Raw genomic sequence first — 19,073 nt, 5'->3', positions numbered from 1 at the left:
AGCCTCTTAATGCATGTAAGTTTTTGTCCCAGATAAGCCTGTGCAGTCCTCACATGCTATTTAGGGACGACACTTTCCGCCTAAAATGGATTTCCATTAGAAGAGACTTTCTTTTAATGGAAAATTCCATAAAGCAGCTAGTGTTGTCTCTTATAAGCCTGTGTGGACTACATAGGCTTATGTGGGATGACACTTTATGCAGGTGCATTTAGCCCAGTTTTCCCAGAGTGAGGCATAATTTGTCTTCACAAGTTTCTACCATGACAACTACCCTTAATTTGTCTCTTCAGAAGTTTCTACCAGTAAAACTACACATGTTGTGACTCTCTAGAAGTTCCTACCATTAAAACTACCCATATTTTGACTTGTCAGAAGTTTCTACCATTAAAACTACCCATATTTTGACTTGTCAGAAATTTCTACCATTAAAACAACCCATATTTTGACTCTTTAGAAGTTTCTACCATTAAAACTACCCATATTTTGACACTTCAGAAGTTTCTACCATTAAAACTACCCATATTTTGACTCTTCAGAAGTTTCTACCATTAAAACTACCCATATTTTGACTTGTCAGAAGTTTCTACCATTAAAACTACCCATATTTTGACTCTTCAGAAATTTCTACCATTAAAACAACCCATATTTTGACTTGTCAGAAGTTTCTACCATTAAAACAACCCATATTTTGACTCTTCAGAAATTTCTACCATTAAAACAACCCATAGTTTGACTCTTTAGAAGTTTCTACCATTAAAACTACCCATATTTTGACTTGTCAGAAATTTCTACCATTAAAACAACCCATATTTTGACTTGTCAGAAGTTTCTACCATTAAAACAACCCATATTTTGACTTGTCAGAAGTTTCTACCATTAAAACAACCCATATTTTGACTCTTTAGAAGTTTCTACCATTAAAACAACCCATATTTTGACTTGTCAGAAGTTTCTACCAATAAAACAACCCATAGTTTGACTCTTTAGAAGTTTCTACCATTAAAACTACCCATATTTTGACTTGTCAGAAGTTTCTACCATTAAAACTACCCATATTTTGACTTGTCAGAAGTTTCTACCATTAAAACAATCCATAGTTTGACTCTTCAGAAGATTCTTCCAGTAAGACTACCCATAGTTTGTCTCTTCTGAAGGTTCTACCATTAAAACTACCCATATTTTCTCTCTTCAGGCATCGTCGAATGGAGGCCGTGCGTCTGCGCAAGGAAAATCAGATCTACAGCGCGGACGAGAAGCGGGCCCTGGCAAACTTCAACCACGAGGAACGCACGAAACGCGAGACCAAGATCCTCTCCCAACTGAGGGAGATGGTCCGCAAGAAAATGGACGCTCGCAAATGAGTGTTAGACATGGGAGCCTGCTCTGAGGAAACGGGCTGTATGCATGTCGTAAAGTGTCGTCCCAGATAAGCCTGTGCAGTCCACACAGTCTTATCAGAGACAACACTTTCCACTTCTATGGTAATTTCTGTTTTAAGGAAGTCTATAATTGCTTCAATTATGCAGTTTAGGAGGAAAATATTGTCCCTGATAAGCCAGTGCAGACTTCATGATGCGGATATGCGTTTTATCCCGATTTCCGAAAGCGAGGCTCCGTGGAATTGTGGAATTCATGACTCAGGATTGAGCTGTTCGACTGTTTGTATGCATTCAAGTTACCTATAGGAGGGTATATGATGAAGTATTGAGGTTCAGAAATAAGAATTAAATGTGGAATTGTGGAGTTGTGACTCAAGATTGAGCTTGTGAACTTTTTGTATGCATTAAAGAAGGGATTTAGCTAGACAAAAAAAAGGCAGGGCGGGAGCTTAAATTGGCAGGGTGACCTCTTTGGTGTAATTATGCTCTTTCCACTTATGAACTTACGTTCAATCACCCTTTCAGCATAATGCCATCAGGTTTATTTTTATTAGCTCATCTATTTTTTGAAAAAAAATTATGAGCTATTGTCATCACCTTGGCGTTTCGATCCACTTTACTTCTTAAGTATCAAGGCTATTGCTTTCAAACTTCAAAAGCATGTGTACTATTAATAATCAAGGATTATGTTCGTTCAACTCCTCACAACTTGGTGAAACTCACTTAACCCTTACCCACTCAGTGGCAAAGTGAATATGGCTATTTGCAAACAGCATAAAACCAGAACAGCCTGCAAGTAACAGGCACTCTGTTCAGATTTTATGCTGTCTGCTGCTCATCAGTACCTAAGCTTTGGAGATGAAGCCATAAAACCTTGAATATAGTAAGAAAGGTCTTAAATTAAATATAACTTTATAAGGGACTACAAATGCTTAAAATACGTATCTAAGTGGTAAAGGGTCTAGATTCAATTTTTGGCTTTGACGAGTTTTGACAGAGTGGTGGCCAATTGCTTGTTTTAAATTTATGGAATGTAATATGCTATTAAATTTTCTTGTTAACAACTCCTCTTTAACTGCTCGGCTGATTACCGAAAATTGTCAACGCTGGATGATCTATATAGGAGCTTTTCATAGATTTTGGAATGTATTGAAGTTTGTCATTAGATGCTTTAAATTTATTAATTTAAACATTACAACTAAAAAGCTCCAGTAAAAAAAATAATAAAATATAAACGGCTTGAAACACTGACCTTTGGAGTAAAAGTCTAGCACCTAAAGCACATGGCTCGATGCTCATTAAAAATATAAAATGTAACAATAACAACAGAACTTGCCAAATTACTCAATTGATTTGCTTTTGTAACGCTTTATTATTTTCAGGTTTTTAAATCGTCTTAAGATGCATATAACATATATTTTAGAGCATAGTAAATGTTCGGTATGACTGTTTCATTGCAAATATCATTACTTCACCGAAAATGTGCAAATCTGAAACAATTTTGTCTATTTACCAAGTCGTGTTGATGATCTTTTGGATAGCAATTTTTGCTGCAATCAGTTTTGGCTGTATTATTACCCCTTGTTCTGATTTTTCTCTTTAAAATATATAGTCCCCCTAATTTTGTGTACTAAACTCCACTTGAACTGCTTGGAGGAGGATTTTATTCATTTTTTTAGCTGAATTACCTACATATATATGAAGATGATTGTAAAGGAAAGAATTTTGGCTGCAACGATATCGAGCCCTTTGCTTTTTGTCCACTGAAGAATATATACATGTATAGTGGATTTGTTTGTGTCCAAACATTAGACATTTAAACATTTTTCAATATAAATCATTAAAAAATTGGCTTTTTTCTGAACTTTGCATGATAATACAAGATGCTTTTGTGAAACACAATGTCCCCCTATATGACGTTTGACCTTGAAGGATGAACTTGACCCTTCACCACTCATAATGTGCAGCTCCACGAGGTACACATGCATTTCAAATATAAAATTGCTAGCTTCAATATTGCAGAAGTGACATTACATGAGCAATTTTGACCCATATATTTGACCTTGAAGGATGACCTTGACCTTTCACCACTCAAAATGTGCAGCTCCATGAGATACACATGCATGCCAAATATCAAGTTGTTATCTTCAATAATGCAAAAGTATTCATAAATTAGCGATTTGGGCCACATATATTTGACCTCTGACCTTGAAGAATGACCTTGACCTTTCACCACTCAAATTGTGCAGCTCCATGAGATACACATGCATGCCAAATATCAAGTTGCTATCTTCAATATTGCAAAAGTATTTATAAAACAAGGGCTGTTTGTAAAACATGCATGCCCCCCATATGGGCTGTCCGTTGTAGTGGCAGCCATTGTGTGAATACGTTTTTTGTCACTGTGACCTTGACCTTTGACCCAGTGACCCGAAAATCAAAAGGGGTCATCTGCGAGTCACGATCAATGTACCTAGGAAGTGTCATGATCCTAGGCAAAAGCGTTCTTGAGTATTCATCCGAAAATCATTTTACTATTTCGGGTCACCGTGACCTTGACCTTTGACCTTGTGACCTCAAAATCAAATGGGGTCATCTGCGAGTCATGATCAATCTACCTATGAAGTTTCATGAGCCTAGGCAGATGCGTTCTTGAGTCATCATCCGAAAACCATTTTACTATTTCGGGTCACTGTGACCTTGACCTTTGACCTAGTGACCTAAAAATCTTTAGGGGTCATCTGCGAGTCATGATCAATCTACCCATGAAGTTTCATGATCCTAGGCGTATGCGTTCTTGAGTTATCATCTGGAAACCATTTTACTATTTCGGATCACTTGTGACCTTGACCTTTGACCAAGTGACCTCAAAATCAATAGGGGTTATCTGCGAGTCATGATCAATCTACCCATGAAGTTTCATGATCCTAGGCGTATGCGTTCTTGAGTTATCAACCGGAAACCATTTTACTATTTCGGGTCACCGCGACCTTGACCTTTGACCTAGTGACCTCAAAATCAATAGGGGTCATCTGCGAGTCATGATCAATCTACCCGTGAAGTTTCATGATCCTAGGCGTATGCGTTCTTGAGTTATCATCCGGAAACCATTTTACTATTTCGGGTCACCGCGACCTTGACCTTTGACCTAGTGACCTCAAAATCAATAGGGGTCATCTGCGAGTCATGATCAATGTACCCATGAAGTTTCATGATCCTAGGCGTATGCGTTCTTGAGTTATCATCCGGAAACCATTTTACTATTTCGGGTCACCGTGACCTTGACCTTTGACCTAGTGACCTCAAAATCAATAGGGGTCATCTGCGAGTCATGATCAATCTACCCATGAAGTTTCATGATCCTAGCCCCAAGCGTTCTTGAGTTATCATCCGGAAACCACCTGGTGGACGGACCGACAGACCGACCAACCGACCGACAGACATGTGCAAAGCAATATACCCCCTCTTCTTCGAAGGGGGGCATAATAAGCGATTTGGGCCACCTATATTTGACCTCTGACCTTGAAGGATGACCTTGACGTTGACCTTTCACCACTCAAATTGTGCAGCTCCATGAGATACACATGCATGCCAAATATCAAGTTGCTATCTGCAATATTGCAAAAATATTCATAAAATGAGGGATTTTAGCCACATATATTTGAGCTCTGACCTTGAAGGATGACCTTGACCTTTCACCACTCAAATTGTGCAGCTCAATGAGATACACATGCATGCCAAATATCAAGTTGCTATCTTCAATATTGCAAAAGTTATTGCAAAATGTTAACGTTTGCGCAAACCAACCAACCAACCAACAGACCAACCAACAGACAGGGCAAAAACAATATGTCCCCCACTACTATAGTGGGGGACATAAAAACACGCATCTTGAGGTACACCGCACTTATACTTGTGCATTTATGTAAGACACTGTTATCAGCAGCAACACAGGTAAGTCTGTGCTGTCTGTACATATATTAAAGACTCAATTTGATTAAAATTTAAACAACACCATATCAAAGTGAGTGGATCATTTATTAAAACATGTAATTGCACAAATCAAAAGTCTGTCAAGATATTTTACAACAAGGAACATGCATTAAATAAAGATATTTGTTTTGAGATAAGTCAACATCAACAACAGGTGTTCTATAATAATGTAATTAATTTGAGCTTTGAAAATAAAGCCCCAAATAACAATGCCAAAAGATCATGAATAAAACAGAAAGATATTGATGATATATCGAAAAACTAAGTGTAAGATCGTTATAATTTTAATTGATCAATATATCCATAGAAGCTTCTATATAAAACTGCGATATTAATAATATCATAGTACAAATTTATGGAATATTAATAGAACAATACAGAATATAGAACATTTAAAAAAAACTATCTGATCCAAAAAAAAGAAAATTTGCAACATTTACAAGTAAATATTTGTTATTGTGGATGCTAAAATGGACCTTGCAACATACTAGTAGTTTTTAGATGTAAGTGACACTGATTTGAACCTGGCATAAATATTGTCACTCTTAACATTCTGACTAATATTCAGCAAGATCGATTCATAAATGTGGCCTCAAGAGTATTACCAATGATTTGTCTCAGATTTGACCTGATGACCTAATTTTAAGATGCACAAACTCTGCCTATATATTGTAAAAATAAACATTCAGACCAACTTTTATCAAGATTAGATAGAAATTAAGGCCTCAAGAGTCTAACAAGCTCACAGTTGATGACAAACACTGCATGATTCCGAACACAGGGTGATCTTAATACCTGACTTTGTGCTAAGGCAGTGATTGTTTTACTTTTTATAAAGTACCCGAAAAAAGTACGTTCCAAAATGAGGAAAAACTACAAAATTCTCGATTGCCGTCCAAAAAATTCCCAAAAGGAAAGAAAATGGGGTCATCGTTGTGCCAAAACTGCACTATCTTCATGTGAACACACTAAATGAGCACTGAAAATAAACATTTCAAGCTAAAATGTATGTAAATAAATATTTAAAGTGGTTTGTGCAATTTTTACCAAGACCCATTATTCCCAGTCTGAAGATTTCACAATGTGAACTGTATCAATTTCAGGGTTTATATACTGACAGCAATGTGAACTGTATCAATTTCAGGGTTTATATACTGACAGCAATATGAACTGTATCAATTTCAGGGTTTATATACTGACAGCAATATGAACTGTATCAATTTCAGTGACCAAACAAGCAGCAATACTAAGGAGCTTTATATACTGACAGCAATGTGAACTGTATCAATTTCAGGTTTTTTCACGCTATTACTTCCCAATTAGAACGGTACGGGTACTTTTCCCAATTGGGCCAAACAAATTGCTGTAAGGTGACCTAACAAGCAGCAATACTAAGGAGCTTTATATACTGACAGCAATGTGAACTGTATCAATTTCAGGGTTTTTCATGCTATTACTTCCCAAATAGAACGGTACGGGTACTTTTCCTAATTGGGCCAAACATATTGCTGTAAGGTGACCAAACAAGCAGCAATACTAAGGAGCTTTATATACTGACAGCAATGTCCTTGACGTTTAATTTTATTCAGAACTTCAAATTCTTGTTCACTGAACAATAAACATTAAAAAAAATATTTTAAGTTAATTATTTTACAACTGCCACCCAGTAAGATTTGAATACAATTTTTATCATAGACATATACTGAATTAAATGGTCCTAATAGAATTGTGTGTTGATTGATCAAATAATTAAACTGAAAACCTAACCATTTAAATAACTCATGTACAGATAAGATTTTTTTTATTTAAAGCAATTTGTAATTTTAAGTATCAAAATGAAATCTAGACAGAAAACTACCTCTCTCAAGTTTTAAAATTTGTCTTAAAACACTTAAGAAAGCAGAACATGAAAATGGATTCATTGAAATACAATATACTAGTACAAAGACACATGGTCAAACTGGGTGTAATGCATACATGTATGTGCTAGGAATCATCCCAGATTAGAATGTGCAGTCTTGCACATAGTGTCTACAATGGATTTACATCTCGAAGAGACCTTTTAAACGAACAATTTTATTTAAGTGTAAAGTGACCTACATGATTGACCTGTGCGGACTGCACAGGCTTATCTGGGACCACACTTTACGCACATGCATTTAGCCCCCTTTTCTCAGAACAAGCCTCACGTGTAAATACTCCAAGCTTCGGAGCGGAAATCCTGTAAACCCTAACAGTCAGTACCGTCAAATACAAAAATATCAACAACAAAGACATCACAAATACATCCACTAAAAATGCACTAGTCATCATATGAATCGAAGCCTGTTCAATTGCTGCTTCACTAACAGGATAACCATCATATTTCACACTGCAAACTACTTCAATAATGAATACCTTCGCTGTATCACTGTACATCTTAAAAGTTCAAATAATGTCTCTGTTTTAATCTTTGCCTTGTCTAGCCAATATAACCATATAGAAGATATTTCAATTAATAGATGGCATAAAACTGACCATGATTTCAATTTTTTTTAATCTCCCATGTGAGCATTGAAGATCTACAATTTGATACTGTAATGTACAATACAAAACTGTTTACCATGTGAAATCTATTACATAAATGCAACTGTAAAATGCTGATCAAATGGATATGAACTTTGAAAAAATGGGTTAAGAATAAATTCGAGAAAATCTTACAACGTATTTGTCACACATTCCAAATCTTCCATTAGCTTACTGAACATGATTTTCATCTGTTTACATAGAATTATTACAGAACCAAAACATTGTTTTGAGAAGATAGTAAAGTAAAACCTGTCATCAGTAAAAAAGACATGTCCAATGCTATCAATGTCCTTTGCTTGATATTTCTAGCAGAATCAGGATGACTATCTCATGTTATTTTTTTAACCTATTTAAGACAGTATTCCTACAACAACTTAGCCTGGCTCTATGAAAAAGGGGTTTGATGCATTGGCGTAAAGCATCGTCCAAGAATTGGTTGTGCAGTCTGCACAGGCTTATCAGGGACAACATTTTCTGACTGTCATTGCATGGTATTGTTTCTTAAACCCATTTATGCCTAGCGTCTAAAAAAAAGGCCTTGGCAAACAGCGAAAACCTAGATGAGACACCGCATGATGCGTCTCATCAGGGTCTGCGCTGTTTGTTTAAAGAAATTTATGTAAGAAATATTCTAAATATAGAAATAAATACACTAGACATCCCTAATTTTCGAAATTCATTGATCCAATTTAGAATGACGGGAGAGTCCACTAGGCATACATGGGTTAAGAAGTCTCTTCTCAGTGAAAATCCAGTTTTGACAGAAAGTGTCGTCCATGACAAGCCTGTGCGACTTCACATACTGATCTGGGACACTTTACCCACATGCATAAAGCCTCATTTTACCAGAGCAATGCTAAATTTTTATTATAAAAAACAAAAGTTCAAGAATAAAAGTCGAACGATCCTACAGTACTGTCGGCCTCAGCTAATTCTGTCTTCTGTTGCCTTCCCACATTATCACTACTTCCACTGTCGTTTTTATCTCGACCCTTGACCTTGACATCGATGGACATGTCAAACATGCCTGCTGATGGCGCCAATGAGTGACTCGAGTGCGATGGTGATGAGGCGTTTCCAGGTGGAGTTACCTCCCTTTCAGTTGGGTCAAAGGTCACTGATGTGTCAGCATCGCTTGAGGTCACGGGGTCGAAATGAAGATCATCGGTGTCAATATGTAGGTCAAGGTCTTCTGGGATATGTATGGCTTTGTCAGTACCTAAAAGATGATACACAAGCATCAGACAGTATTTATTAAATTTATTTACTGACATCAGACCGTAAAGAAATTGATATTTCCAACACAAATTTGACAATGAAACAAAACTGCGACCTATTTTGTTATGGCAGTCTGAGTGCGTTTTTCAAGATACAAAGCCTTAAGTGCTAACACAGTCAAAATGAATCAACTCAGCGATAGAATTGTTAAGGGTAAGGAAACCAACATGGATACTGAGTTCGATAAGGTCAAAAGCAACAAATTGAAAAACGCAAACTTAAGATACGACACATATGCCCCATTTTACGAATCTAAAAATGTATTGTCAACAAAATCGAATAAATCTGTAGTAAAATGGTGGCAACTTAATTACAGACTCTTATTTGCTTTGTGGAAAAAAGTGTGCAAGTTTAATCAATGTATACATTCTTAGAGCATGCTTATGAGGGTGAGAGAAACAATAAGCAATAACAAAAAACGTTTTCATGTGTAGTATGGACTTACCTGCTTTTTATTATATATTTGCACAAATTGAAAAGTGTAAACTCTTAACACGTTATTTGTTGATATATCTATAACAAACACGTTTATGTTATGCAGATATTTGATGACAAGCATTTTAATCCTTAAAAAAAAAACTTTTTTTTTCAGCGGACTCTATTCAGATTTTAGGCTTTCACTGCCCTTTGCCAATATGTACAATTTTTCTTCATTATCACCAATCAAATGTAACACAAAAAATTCTGACATAAAAAGGCGAAAAATCATCTCAACAGGCTTTTTGTCTACAAGAGTGTACCTTTTCGTTGATAGAAGAGCATGTATGTGCTGGAGAACTCGGGGTCACTGGGTGTACTCTCTGTGACGGTCTCGTCATTGTAGAAATACCACCTGCCATCCACGGGGTGTCTGGCGTAGGCCGTGTAATGACCCGAATTAGCACCTGTGTATAACCAGTTATCAGTCCAGTTAAATTAATTTTTTGAGCTGCGTTTTGTGAAAACTGGACTTAATGTATGTACGAAAAGTGTTGTCCCAGATAAGGCTGTACACACTTTCAAAGGCTAATCTGGCACAACACTTTCGGCCTAAACTGTTTTTATGCTAAGAAAAGACGTACCATACAAGCGGAAAGTTTCGTCCCTGATTAGCCCATGTGGACTTCACAGGCTTTTCTGGGACGATACTTAACTCACATGCATAAAGCCCCGATTTCCTTGTAAGAGGTTCAAATAAAGACACAGCCTATCAACATAACTTTACAACTTCTTTACTTATTGTATGTTGTCAGACACTTTGTTTTTGGACCCCCTCAAAATAATACTAATAAAATATTTCACTGTTTCTTTCTGTATTTTTTAGAAATGGTGATAAATTTAGATTTTGGAAATGCCTCACTGCAAAAAAATACTTTAACCCTTCACTAGGTCTACCAAACTGTTCACTTATAGTATAAGTTATACAAAGACCCTGTAAATTACAAACATAGTGTTTTTTCAATGCTTTTATTCCAAGGCACTTACCACCATAGTGGCACACAGAGCTGTAAAGATTGTACACGAGGTTCTTTGTCTTTGGTCCTGATATGAACTCGTTGAGGTCAAGGTCATCGATAGGAAATACGACCTTGCAGTCGACCTTGGTACTGGCCAGCTCATGGAACACGAACCTGGAGAGAGAGTAAAACTATTTACCACATAAATTATTTATTTTACTTCATCCCAGTGCACTGTTACGAGCCTTGATCTAATTAAACGTGGCTCAGTGCATGTGTGAAAAGTGTTGCCCCAGTCTGTACAGGGTTATATGGACGACACTTTACACTTTTAGTGAAATTTTTCATGAAAAGCATGTCTCTTTTTAGAGAAAATAGGGTCTAGGCAGAAAGTTTTCTTTCTGATTAGCACAGGCTTATTTGGGACAACACTTGACGCACATGTATTAAGCTCCATTTTGCTACAGCCAGGATCATATGAATTGCATGGGACAACACTTGACGCACATGCTTTAAGCTCCATTTTGCTACAGCCAGGATCATATGCATTGCAATTAATGTAAGAATCGGCAATACATGCATTTATTATATATGTGGAGAGTAAATTAACCCATAACAAATTATATATCAGGGCATCCAAACTTCACTTGTTCTCTCATCTTGATGATGATAATTAGTTACTTTTGTTCCAGAAAACGCTCTTTATTCTGTCTTGTAGTCCACCAGGAGGAGTGATTATGAATGCAAGAATTTAGCAGCCAACAAGCAAATTCATTAAATTGATATCCCCCCGCCAAAAATTAATTTTGTGACAAGACGACCTGACAGAGGGACATCAATTCAATATCCCTCCGCCTTCGGGAGGAATAATAAGAGACTTCAGTAACCATGGGCTGTTTTGGCTGCTGGTAATGCTAACATAGCTAAAAGTGTACCTTTTCAGTTGAATGATGAGTGTATCCGGATACTGCCACACCGTCATAGTCTTCTTGGCGCGTTGGTTCTGTTTGCAGTGAGGACAGAACCAGGGATTGTGCTCATCCAGGTCTTCACTGTTCATACAAATCAGTGGTCCAGTTTACAACATAAATTTGAGATTCATTCTCGAAAAACTGGGCTTAACACATGCTTTAAGTGTCATCCCAGATAAGCCTGTGCAGTCTGCACAGACTTAACAGGAACGACATTTTTCGTCTACACTGGATTTTCATTATGAAGAGATTAACTTGAAATGAATAATTCCTTAACAGAGGAAAATTGTCCCTGATTAGCTTGTGCAAACTGCTACGCTTATCTTGGATGACACACTTTATGCACAAGCATTAATTTTAAATTTTGCTGAATGAGGCACCAGGGCTTTTTTAGCATGGGCCTTAAATAGATCCCTTCCCTGAGAGAAGACCCCTTCCCCTAAAAGAAATCTTTAAAATCATGCAATTTTCCGAAATTTCAAGCTAACTTTGGAAAATTTCTTCCCCTTTTTCAGTGCTGTTGATAATTTTTTCCCCCAAATGGAAGGCCAGGCCCTTTCCCCAAATAAAAAAAAGGCCTAGGCTAATTTAGTTTAGCTTGACTGCATCTAAACATATTGGCTTAAAGAGACACTGCTGAGTTTAATTTTCTTGGAAGAACACAGAGAATACTTGGCAAGTGTTGAATATAGGAAAGCTTATTTGGCGAGGCTAAGAAAACCTAAGCCTTGGTGGGATGTTAAGGTTTTTGTGCAGAGCAATTTAACTTTTATATTTTACTTATACCATTATTTCAGTATTTTTCTATATTCATTGCGAAAGTAAACAAAAGAAAATGGCTGACCAAACAAATCAAATGATATTATGTAATGAACAAAATCTATCACATGTTAGGTGCATTTTAACAGTGTTGAAAACAACAACATTCATCAGATTTATCTGCACCGTCTTATCTGTGATAAAACTTAAAATGCATGCATTAAACCCCGCTTTTCCAGGGTGGAACTCATTTGAAAAAGAAGCATAGAAGTTTTTACACCCACCTTTGCGTGAAAGCCCTAAAGCAGTCCATCAATGTCACCGGGTCATCAGACACCTTGTTCTCCATCGAGGGATGATTGACGAGCCCCCTACACACATCCGTAAAATTGTCTGGGAGACGGGATACACTGACTGTCAGGTTGTCCCCGGGCCTTAGTATTGCCTCCCCTTGTTCTGGGATCTCGCAGCCTGTGCAGTGCTCGATGTAGAGACAGCGGGAACACTTCAGTCCCTGCAATGCGCAACACCTTTATCACTATGGTGACATGAATATTGATCAAGGCAGAAAATATTTAGCCTGAGCTGATTTAGAAGTCTTTTCTGTGAAAACACTTCAGGCATATGCATCAGGATCAGTTTTCCTGAACGTGGCTGATAAAATAATGCATGTTATAAAAACTTGTTAAACATACCGTTCCATCAGTCAGCATCACTCGAAACTCAGACAGATACGGGTGCCGCGCTAGAATGCAGTCCCGTATGTGCTGCCAGGGGAGGTTACTGGGTAGGCTGATGACGTCTGGGTGAGCAAACAGACATGGAGTGGTGTCCCCTGTCAGCCCCGTCTCACAGCGGTACGAAATGGGAACAGCAATAATCCTGCAACAGCAACATATTTGACATACAACGTAAACAACTTCAAAAAGGCAAACAAAAAATCAATTGTTTTCTTAAAAAGTTTTTAGAAAGACACATTGGGCAGAGTTTTCTTTTTTACTTTTTTGTTTTAACACAAACTTTGGTACAAATTTACAAATAGAAATATGCAAAAAAGCCCGTTCATTCCAATTTCTTCTCAAAACTTTGCTTATGTCACAAACAAGCTGTTAATGGCCAAATCCTTATAGTGACATTTACCTTTTAGGTTATGTGTCAGATGATACACGCAATGAGCATTATCTGCATTGTTGTTATTTGTAAATTGCATGATGAAGGATTTAGTTACAAGATGTTTAATGGCCTAATCAACATTTGACCAATAAGTGCGACGCTGACCACTGAGACAGGGAGACATGTTTTAAACAAGAAATGACATCTTCTGATGGTGAACATTAGTGGATAAGTGTTTCGTTTCATTGCATGATGAATGACAAAGTTACAGAATGGACAGACTGTTTTAGGGCCAAATTTTACCTGAATGTCTGAGGTAGGGATACGGGCTTTACACACAAAAAGGCCGTCTCCTCATTGTAGTCAGGGGATACGGGCTTTACACACAAAAAAGGCCGTCTCCTCATTGTAGTCAAGGGATACGGGCTTTACACACAAAAAGGCCGTCTCCTCATTGTAGTCAAGGGATACGGGCTTTACACACAAAAAGGCCGTCTCCTTATTGTAGTCAAGGGATACGGGCTTTACACACAAAAAGGCCGTGTCCTCATTGTAGTCAAGGGATACGGGCTTTACACACAAAAAGGCCGTCTCCTCATTGTAGTCAAGGGATTCGGGCTTTACACACAAAAAGGCCGTCTCCTTATTGTAGTCAAGGGATACGGGCTTTACACACAAAAAGGCCGTCTCCTCATTGTAGTCAAGGGATTCGGGCTTTACACACAAAAAGGCCGTCTCCTCATTGTAGTCAAGGGATTCGGGCTTTACACACAAAAAAGGCCGTCTCCTCATTGTAGTCAAGGGATACAGGCTTTACACACAAAAACGGCCGTCTCCTCATTGTAGTCAAGGGATACGGGCTTTACACACAAAAAGGCCGTCTCCTCATTGTAGTCATTAGTGGCAAGTTGTTAATAAATAGCATGATGAATGACAAAATTACAGCTTGGTCAAGGTGTTTAAAGGCCAAATTTGAATTTTTAACTAAGTGTGACCTCCTTGACCTTTGAGGAAGGGAGACAAGAGTTACATGTAACATGTTGTTTTTATGATGGGTTGCATTTTCGCAAATGTTTTATAAAATACATTCATCTATGGCAAAGTTAAGGCTGGAACAGGAATTGTCAAGCTGTGTTATGGCCAATTTTTACATTAGACCTTTGAACTCTAAGTCTGACCTTGACCTTAGAGGTGGAGAATGGTTTTTAATGTCACACATTGTCTTGTGAAGGTCAACTTATGAGCCAAGTTATTACAGAATCTATAACTATATGGCAAATTTATGGCAGACAGGAGTTTTGCACAGACATATGGCAGACAATGCCACAGCTACATAAACCCTTCTTTGAAGACAGGCATTGAATATTCATACATACTAGGTGGATTGTTATTTTTCATAAAATATTGCATCACAAGGCTAATTTCAACAATTCAATGGACACCTAGCCCAACTCACTATACACTGCCATCCACACTGGATTGTGGTGAGGCTTTTACCCAGTTATGGACAAGGATTTTACCTTGTTTTGGCAAGGATTTTACCTAGTTAGGGACAAGGATTTTACCTACTTATGGGCAAGGATTTTACCTACTAATGTTCAAGGATTTTACCTAGTTATGGCAGGGCTCGACATTAACGGTAGTCCGACTGTCCGGGACAACCAAATTGTTAGTCCGGACAAGTAAATAAAGAATTTGCTAGTCCGACGGGACAAGTGGTCGTTATAAATTAATTACTTAGAAAAATGCCTTTAAATCTGTTATTTCTGTGGAGTTACCACAAAACTTTTTCGATTATATTAAATGTGTAGGTTTAAACGACAATGCGCTAGATATTCCGATAGTTCCATGTGATACTAAACCGTACTGTTCACAAGGGAAGCTACCCTTAACATTTTTCTTTGCCAAGATAATAAGAATATTCTCCCTTGTTAAGAATATGCATTTTACGACACCGGTACAGATCGATCTTACAGACAATTAACGTAGTGACGTCATTTCTATGTATATAATGATTTTACGACATCATTTCCATTTGTGGTTTGTTTTTGTTACATGTAGTACAATGTCGTCTGCTTAAAAAATGTCTAATCTGCTTTCCTTTGGGTTTTTTGTCTTCAAAATCACAAGAAACTTACCTAAAAAATACCTAAAGGTCGCCAAAAAACAAAATGCAATTACGAAAAGAAGCGTCAGTTCTTTTTGTATTGAAATTGCCTACAATTATGTTAACATGTATATCGAACGATTAAAGTCTTTATGATTTGAGCATTTTGTATTATTTCATTATTTTGCAAAGAGCTGAGCAGAATAAGATATAATGGTCAGGACAAGTTGCTTTTTGGTCAGGACAAGTGAAATTTTGGTCTACTTGTCCGACTGGACAAGTGGCTTCAAAAATTTATGTTGAGCCCTGTATGGGCAAGGATTTTACCTAGTTATGTGCAAGGATTTTACCTAGTTATGGGAAAGGATTTTACCTAGTTATGGGCAAGGATTTTACCTAGTTATGGGCAAGGATTTTACCCAGTTATGGGCAAGGATTTTACCTAGTTATGGGCAAGGATTTTACCCAGTTATGGGCAAGGATTTTACCCAGTTATGGGCAAGGATTTTACCTACTTATGGGCAAGGATTTTACCTTGTTTTGGGCTTGTGGTTGGCAGCATTTGCAAGCGGCACAAAGTCTTCTGTGATCTCAGCAGGGGTTGAGCACACCTGATTGGCAGTAAATATCAGAAAATATAAAGAATTACTGCTAAATTGAAAAATGTCAATCTGCTAAAAATATTACTGTTCAAAAGTAAAACATTTCGCTGTTCAAAGTATCATTGTTTAACTGGAAAAAAACATCAAACTTTTTAATGTATGACTGTTTAACTAAATACCATCAAACAGTACCAAGAGTGACTGTTCAACTGTAAAACATCCAACACTACAAAGTATTACTCTTAAAGTGTGAAATATCAAACTGCTCAAAGGTTTACTGTTTAACTTTATTTGAACATCAATTTGTTGAAAGGATTACTATTCATTTTTAAGTAAACTAATACATGTTTGTTGGGTCATTTTGGCTAGATTTTCGCAACATTTAACAGTATTCACTGATAGCATTTAACCTACTCACAATTGTGTAAGTCAACCTAAGGATATCCTAGCAATTAAGCAGTTAGTGCTTAGTTCACATACTAAAGAGAGTCATGGTGAATGCCCTACATGTTCAAAGATAGGAGGGGAAATGTCCAAACAAATAATTGTGTTGCCAATGCACACATAGGTTATGATGATTTGTACTCTACCCCCAAGTTTGGTAGACCAGAGGTCACCCAACTGAGCAAGCTGGGTCAGGCCAGGTATGGGTATACCAGTTGAAAGAAATTACATTCTTGCATTTTTATTGAGGTAAATATCAATTGATGACCTGACCTGTCAAGCAGTAACTTTATTTCATGTAACTGTTAAACACCTTAGAGGTCTAGCACATGTACTGGCTTTTTGCTTCTCAAATTTCTCTTGAAAAACAGGGCTTTATGCATGTGCTTAAAGTGTTGTACCAGATTAAACTGTGCAATCTGCATAGATTATCCTGGAACGATACTTTATCCTATTACCAGATGAAAATCGATAGTATAACAACGATCGTATAAACATGAGCTTTATACTATCGCTATTTTTAGATCAGATTTGGGTTTTTCAAAAATTGGAGAATCTGTTTTTGTCAACTACGGAAAAACTAAATCGTCAAAAAATGCCATATTTGACAGTTATTAATGGAAAATTGTGAGGAAATAATAGAATAAATAGAATATTATGTGAGTTTTGGATAAAGATCAAGTTTATCATGCGAGGCTGAGAACCGATGTAGCGCGAGGCTTGCTGAGCGGTACCATGGTTTGTGCCGAGCATGATTAACTTAATCTTTATCTAAAACTCACATAATATTCTATTTATCCTATTATTTCCTCCCCTTTTCCACTAATAATGATAAAATATTGCATTTTTGACGATTTTATCTTTCTGTAGTTGACAGAAACAGATTCTCAATTTTTTGGAAAAACCCAAAATCTGATCTAAAAACAGCGATAGTATAAAGCTTAAGTTTATACGATCGTTGTTATTCTATCGATTTTCATCTGGTAATAGGATAAAATATTCTCTATTTCTGCAGAAACTGGATTTTCGCTAACAGAGTTCCTTTAAATTAAAAAATACCATAAAAAAGACAGTGTGGTCCCTGATCAGCCAGTTAGGACTGCACAGGCTAATGTGGGACATGAATAAAAGCACATTTAATTAGCCCAGATTTCCCAGAAAAAGGCTCCTAAGTTTCCTAGACACGAGATACATCTCACAGAGTTGTTCACTTACCGGACAACAAAAGGCACTCTCACTGTAATGCTGAACAGACATCTGCAAAAACACAAATGCATTTTTGTATATTTATATATTAACTGTAAATTATTGTGAGCCAAATTTTCAACCAAGCAACCAGACCATCATGCACATGACATCAAATCATAATTTTGTGAGGAACAATCTTTAACCTTAGCTTTCTGTAGAGTCTACAAGAATTCCAGTGGACCAAGTTTATCACTTCAACTGGTGGCTAGGGGAGTTTTCATATCTCATAGATGAAAATACTAAAACAGCGTAGGTGTTTGAATGCACAATGTGCTGAAAATTCTGTCTGGCATTAATAAACATTCCCCTAGTAGAAAATATGTAAAGATCACATAACTAGGGTAACTTAACTGTCATATTTGATATTTCATACTGTACATGAACAAACCTAGCGATTAAGTTTGGACTTGCAAATGAACAAAAGAAAATCCCATTTATAGTGGAGATTAAAGCCATATACTATGAAAATTTTTAATGTTGGCATTACGTCTATGCTAACCTAATATTTAATTTTATTTGTTTTGTCTGAAAACAAATTCAAAGGCTTTAATTTACCTCTACATGTAACTACTACTCATCAAACTATAGGTTTTTCACCATAAACGGAAACAATAAAATTTTCCACACAAGAAGAGATGCATTTAGTAGGAGTTATAGACATTCACAAGGAAATCAGCAGAACAAACAAATACATCACATACCTTAGTGTAATTTAAAACAAGAGCTGTGTTTATGAAACACAATGCCCCCTACTGAGCCACTTTGAAGCCATATATTTGACCTTTGACCTTGAAGGATGACCTTGACCTTTCACCACTCAAAATATGCAGTGCCATGAGCTTCACATGCATGCCAAATATCAAGTTGCTCTTTAATATTGCAAAAGTTATGACCAAGGTTTAAGTTTTGTGACAGACAGACAATGACAGACAGAAAGGACAAAAACAATATACCCCCGATCAATCGATCCGGGGACATAACAATTGAAAACAGGATTTGAAAACAGTTCAATCAGACTATTGACAGCAGGAATGTAAACTACTGTAACCAGGATTGTAAACTACTGTAACCAGGATTGTAAACTACTGTAACCAGGATTGTAAACTACTGTAACCAGGATTGTAAACTACTGTAACCAGGATTGTAAACTACTGTAACCAGGATTGTAAACTACT

General features: G+C 36.9%; 2 protein-coding genes across 9 annotated transcripts in view; one reads left to right on the top strand and one right to left on the bottom strand.

Annotated features, from left to right (window-relative positions):
- Nucleotides 1–3,230, top strand: part of LOC127872729 (NF-kappa-B-activating protein-like) — a 31,653-nt gene extending 28,423 nt beyond the window's left edge. For all 3 annotated transcript variants that reach the window (XM_052416094.1, XM_052416093.1, XM_052416095.1), the window contains exon 9: nucleotides 1,193–3,230. In XM_052416094.1, coding sequence (XP_052272054.1) covers nucleotides 1,193–1,361 — 169 coding nt within the window. In that variant the 3' untranslated portion in view covers nucleotides 1,362–3,230. The remainder of the gene's footprint in view (nucleotides 1–1,192) is intronic.
- A 2,170-nt stretch (nucleotides 3,231–5,400) lies between these two features.
- The window catches only part of LOC127872722 (uncharacterized), a 33,117-nt gene continuing 19,444 nt past the window's right edge, over nucleotides 5,401–19,073 (bottom strand). For 3 of the 6 annotated variants that reach the window (XM_052416077.1, XM_052416078.1, XM_052416079.1), the window contains exons 11-18: nucleotides 17,866–17,907; nucleotides 16,139–16,215; nucleotides 13,080–13,266; nucleotides 12,669–12,898; nucleotides 11,590–11,706; nucleotides 10,683–10,828; nucleotides 9,959–10,102; nucleotides 5,401–9,159 (exon numbers count right to left, since the gene is read on the bottom strand). In XM_052416077.1, coding sequence (XP_052272037.1) covers nucleotides 8,825–9,159; nucleotides 9,959–10,102; nucleotides 10,683–10,828; nucleotides 11,590–11,706; nucleotides 12,669–12,898; nucleotides 13,080–13,266; nucleotides 16,139–16,215; nucleotides 17,866–17,907 — 1,278 coding nt within the window. In that variant the 3' untranslated portion in view covers nucleotides 5,401–8,824. Of the gene's footprint in view, nucleotides 9,160–9,958; nucleotides 10,103–10,682; nucleotides 10,829–11,589; nucleotides 11,707–12,668; nucleotides 12,899–13,079; nucleotides 13,267–16,138; nucleotides 16,216–17,865; nucleotides 17,908–19,073 lie in introns of those variants that run through there. The other 3 variants (XR_008045751.1, XR_008045752.1, XM_052416080.1) reach the window with 3 other exon arrangements.

Source organism: Dreissena polymorpha, chromosome 3, assembly GCF_020536995.1.
Source record: "Dreissena polymorpha isolate Duluth1 chromosome 3, UMN_Dpol_1.0, whole genome shotgun sequence".
Lineage (NCBI taxonomy): Eukaryota > Metazoa > Mollusca > Bivalvia > Myida > Dreissenidae > Dreissena > Dreissena polymorpha.
Note: the sequence above shows the minus strand (reverse complement) of the source record. Positions and strands in the feature narration are given on the sequence as shown.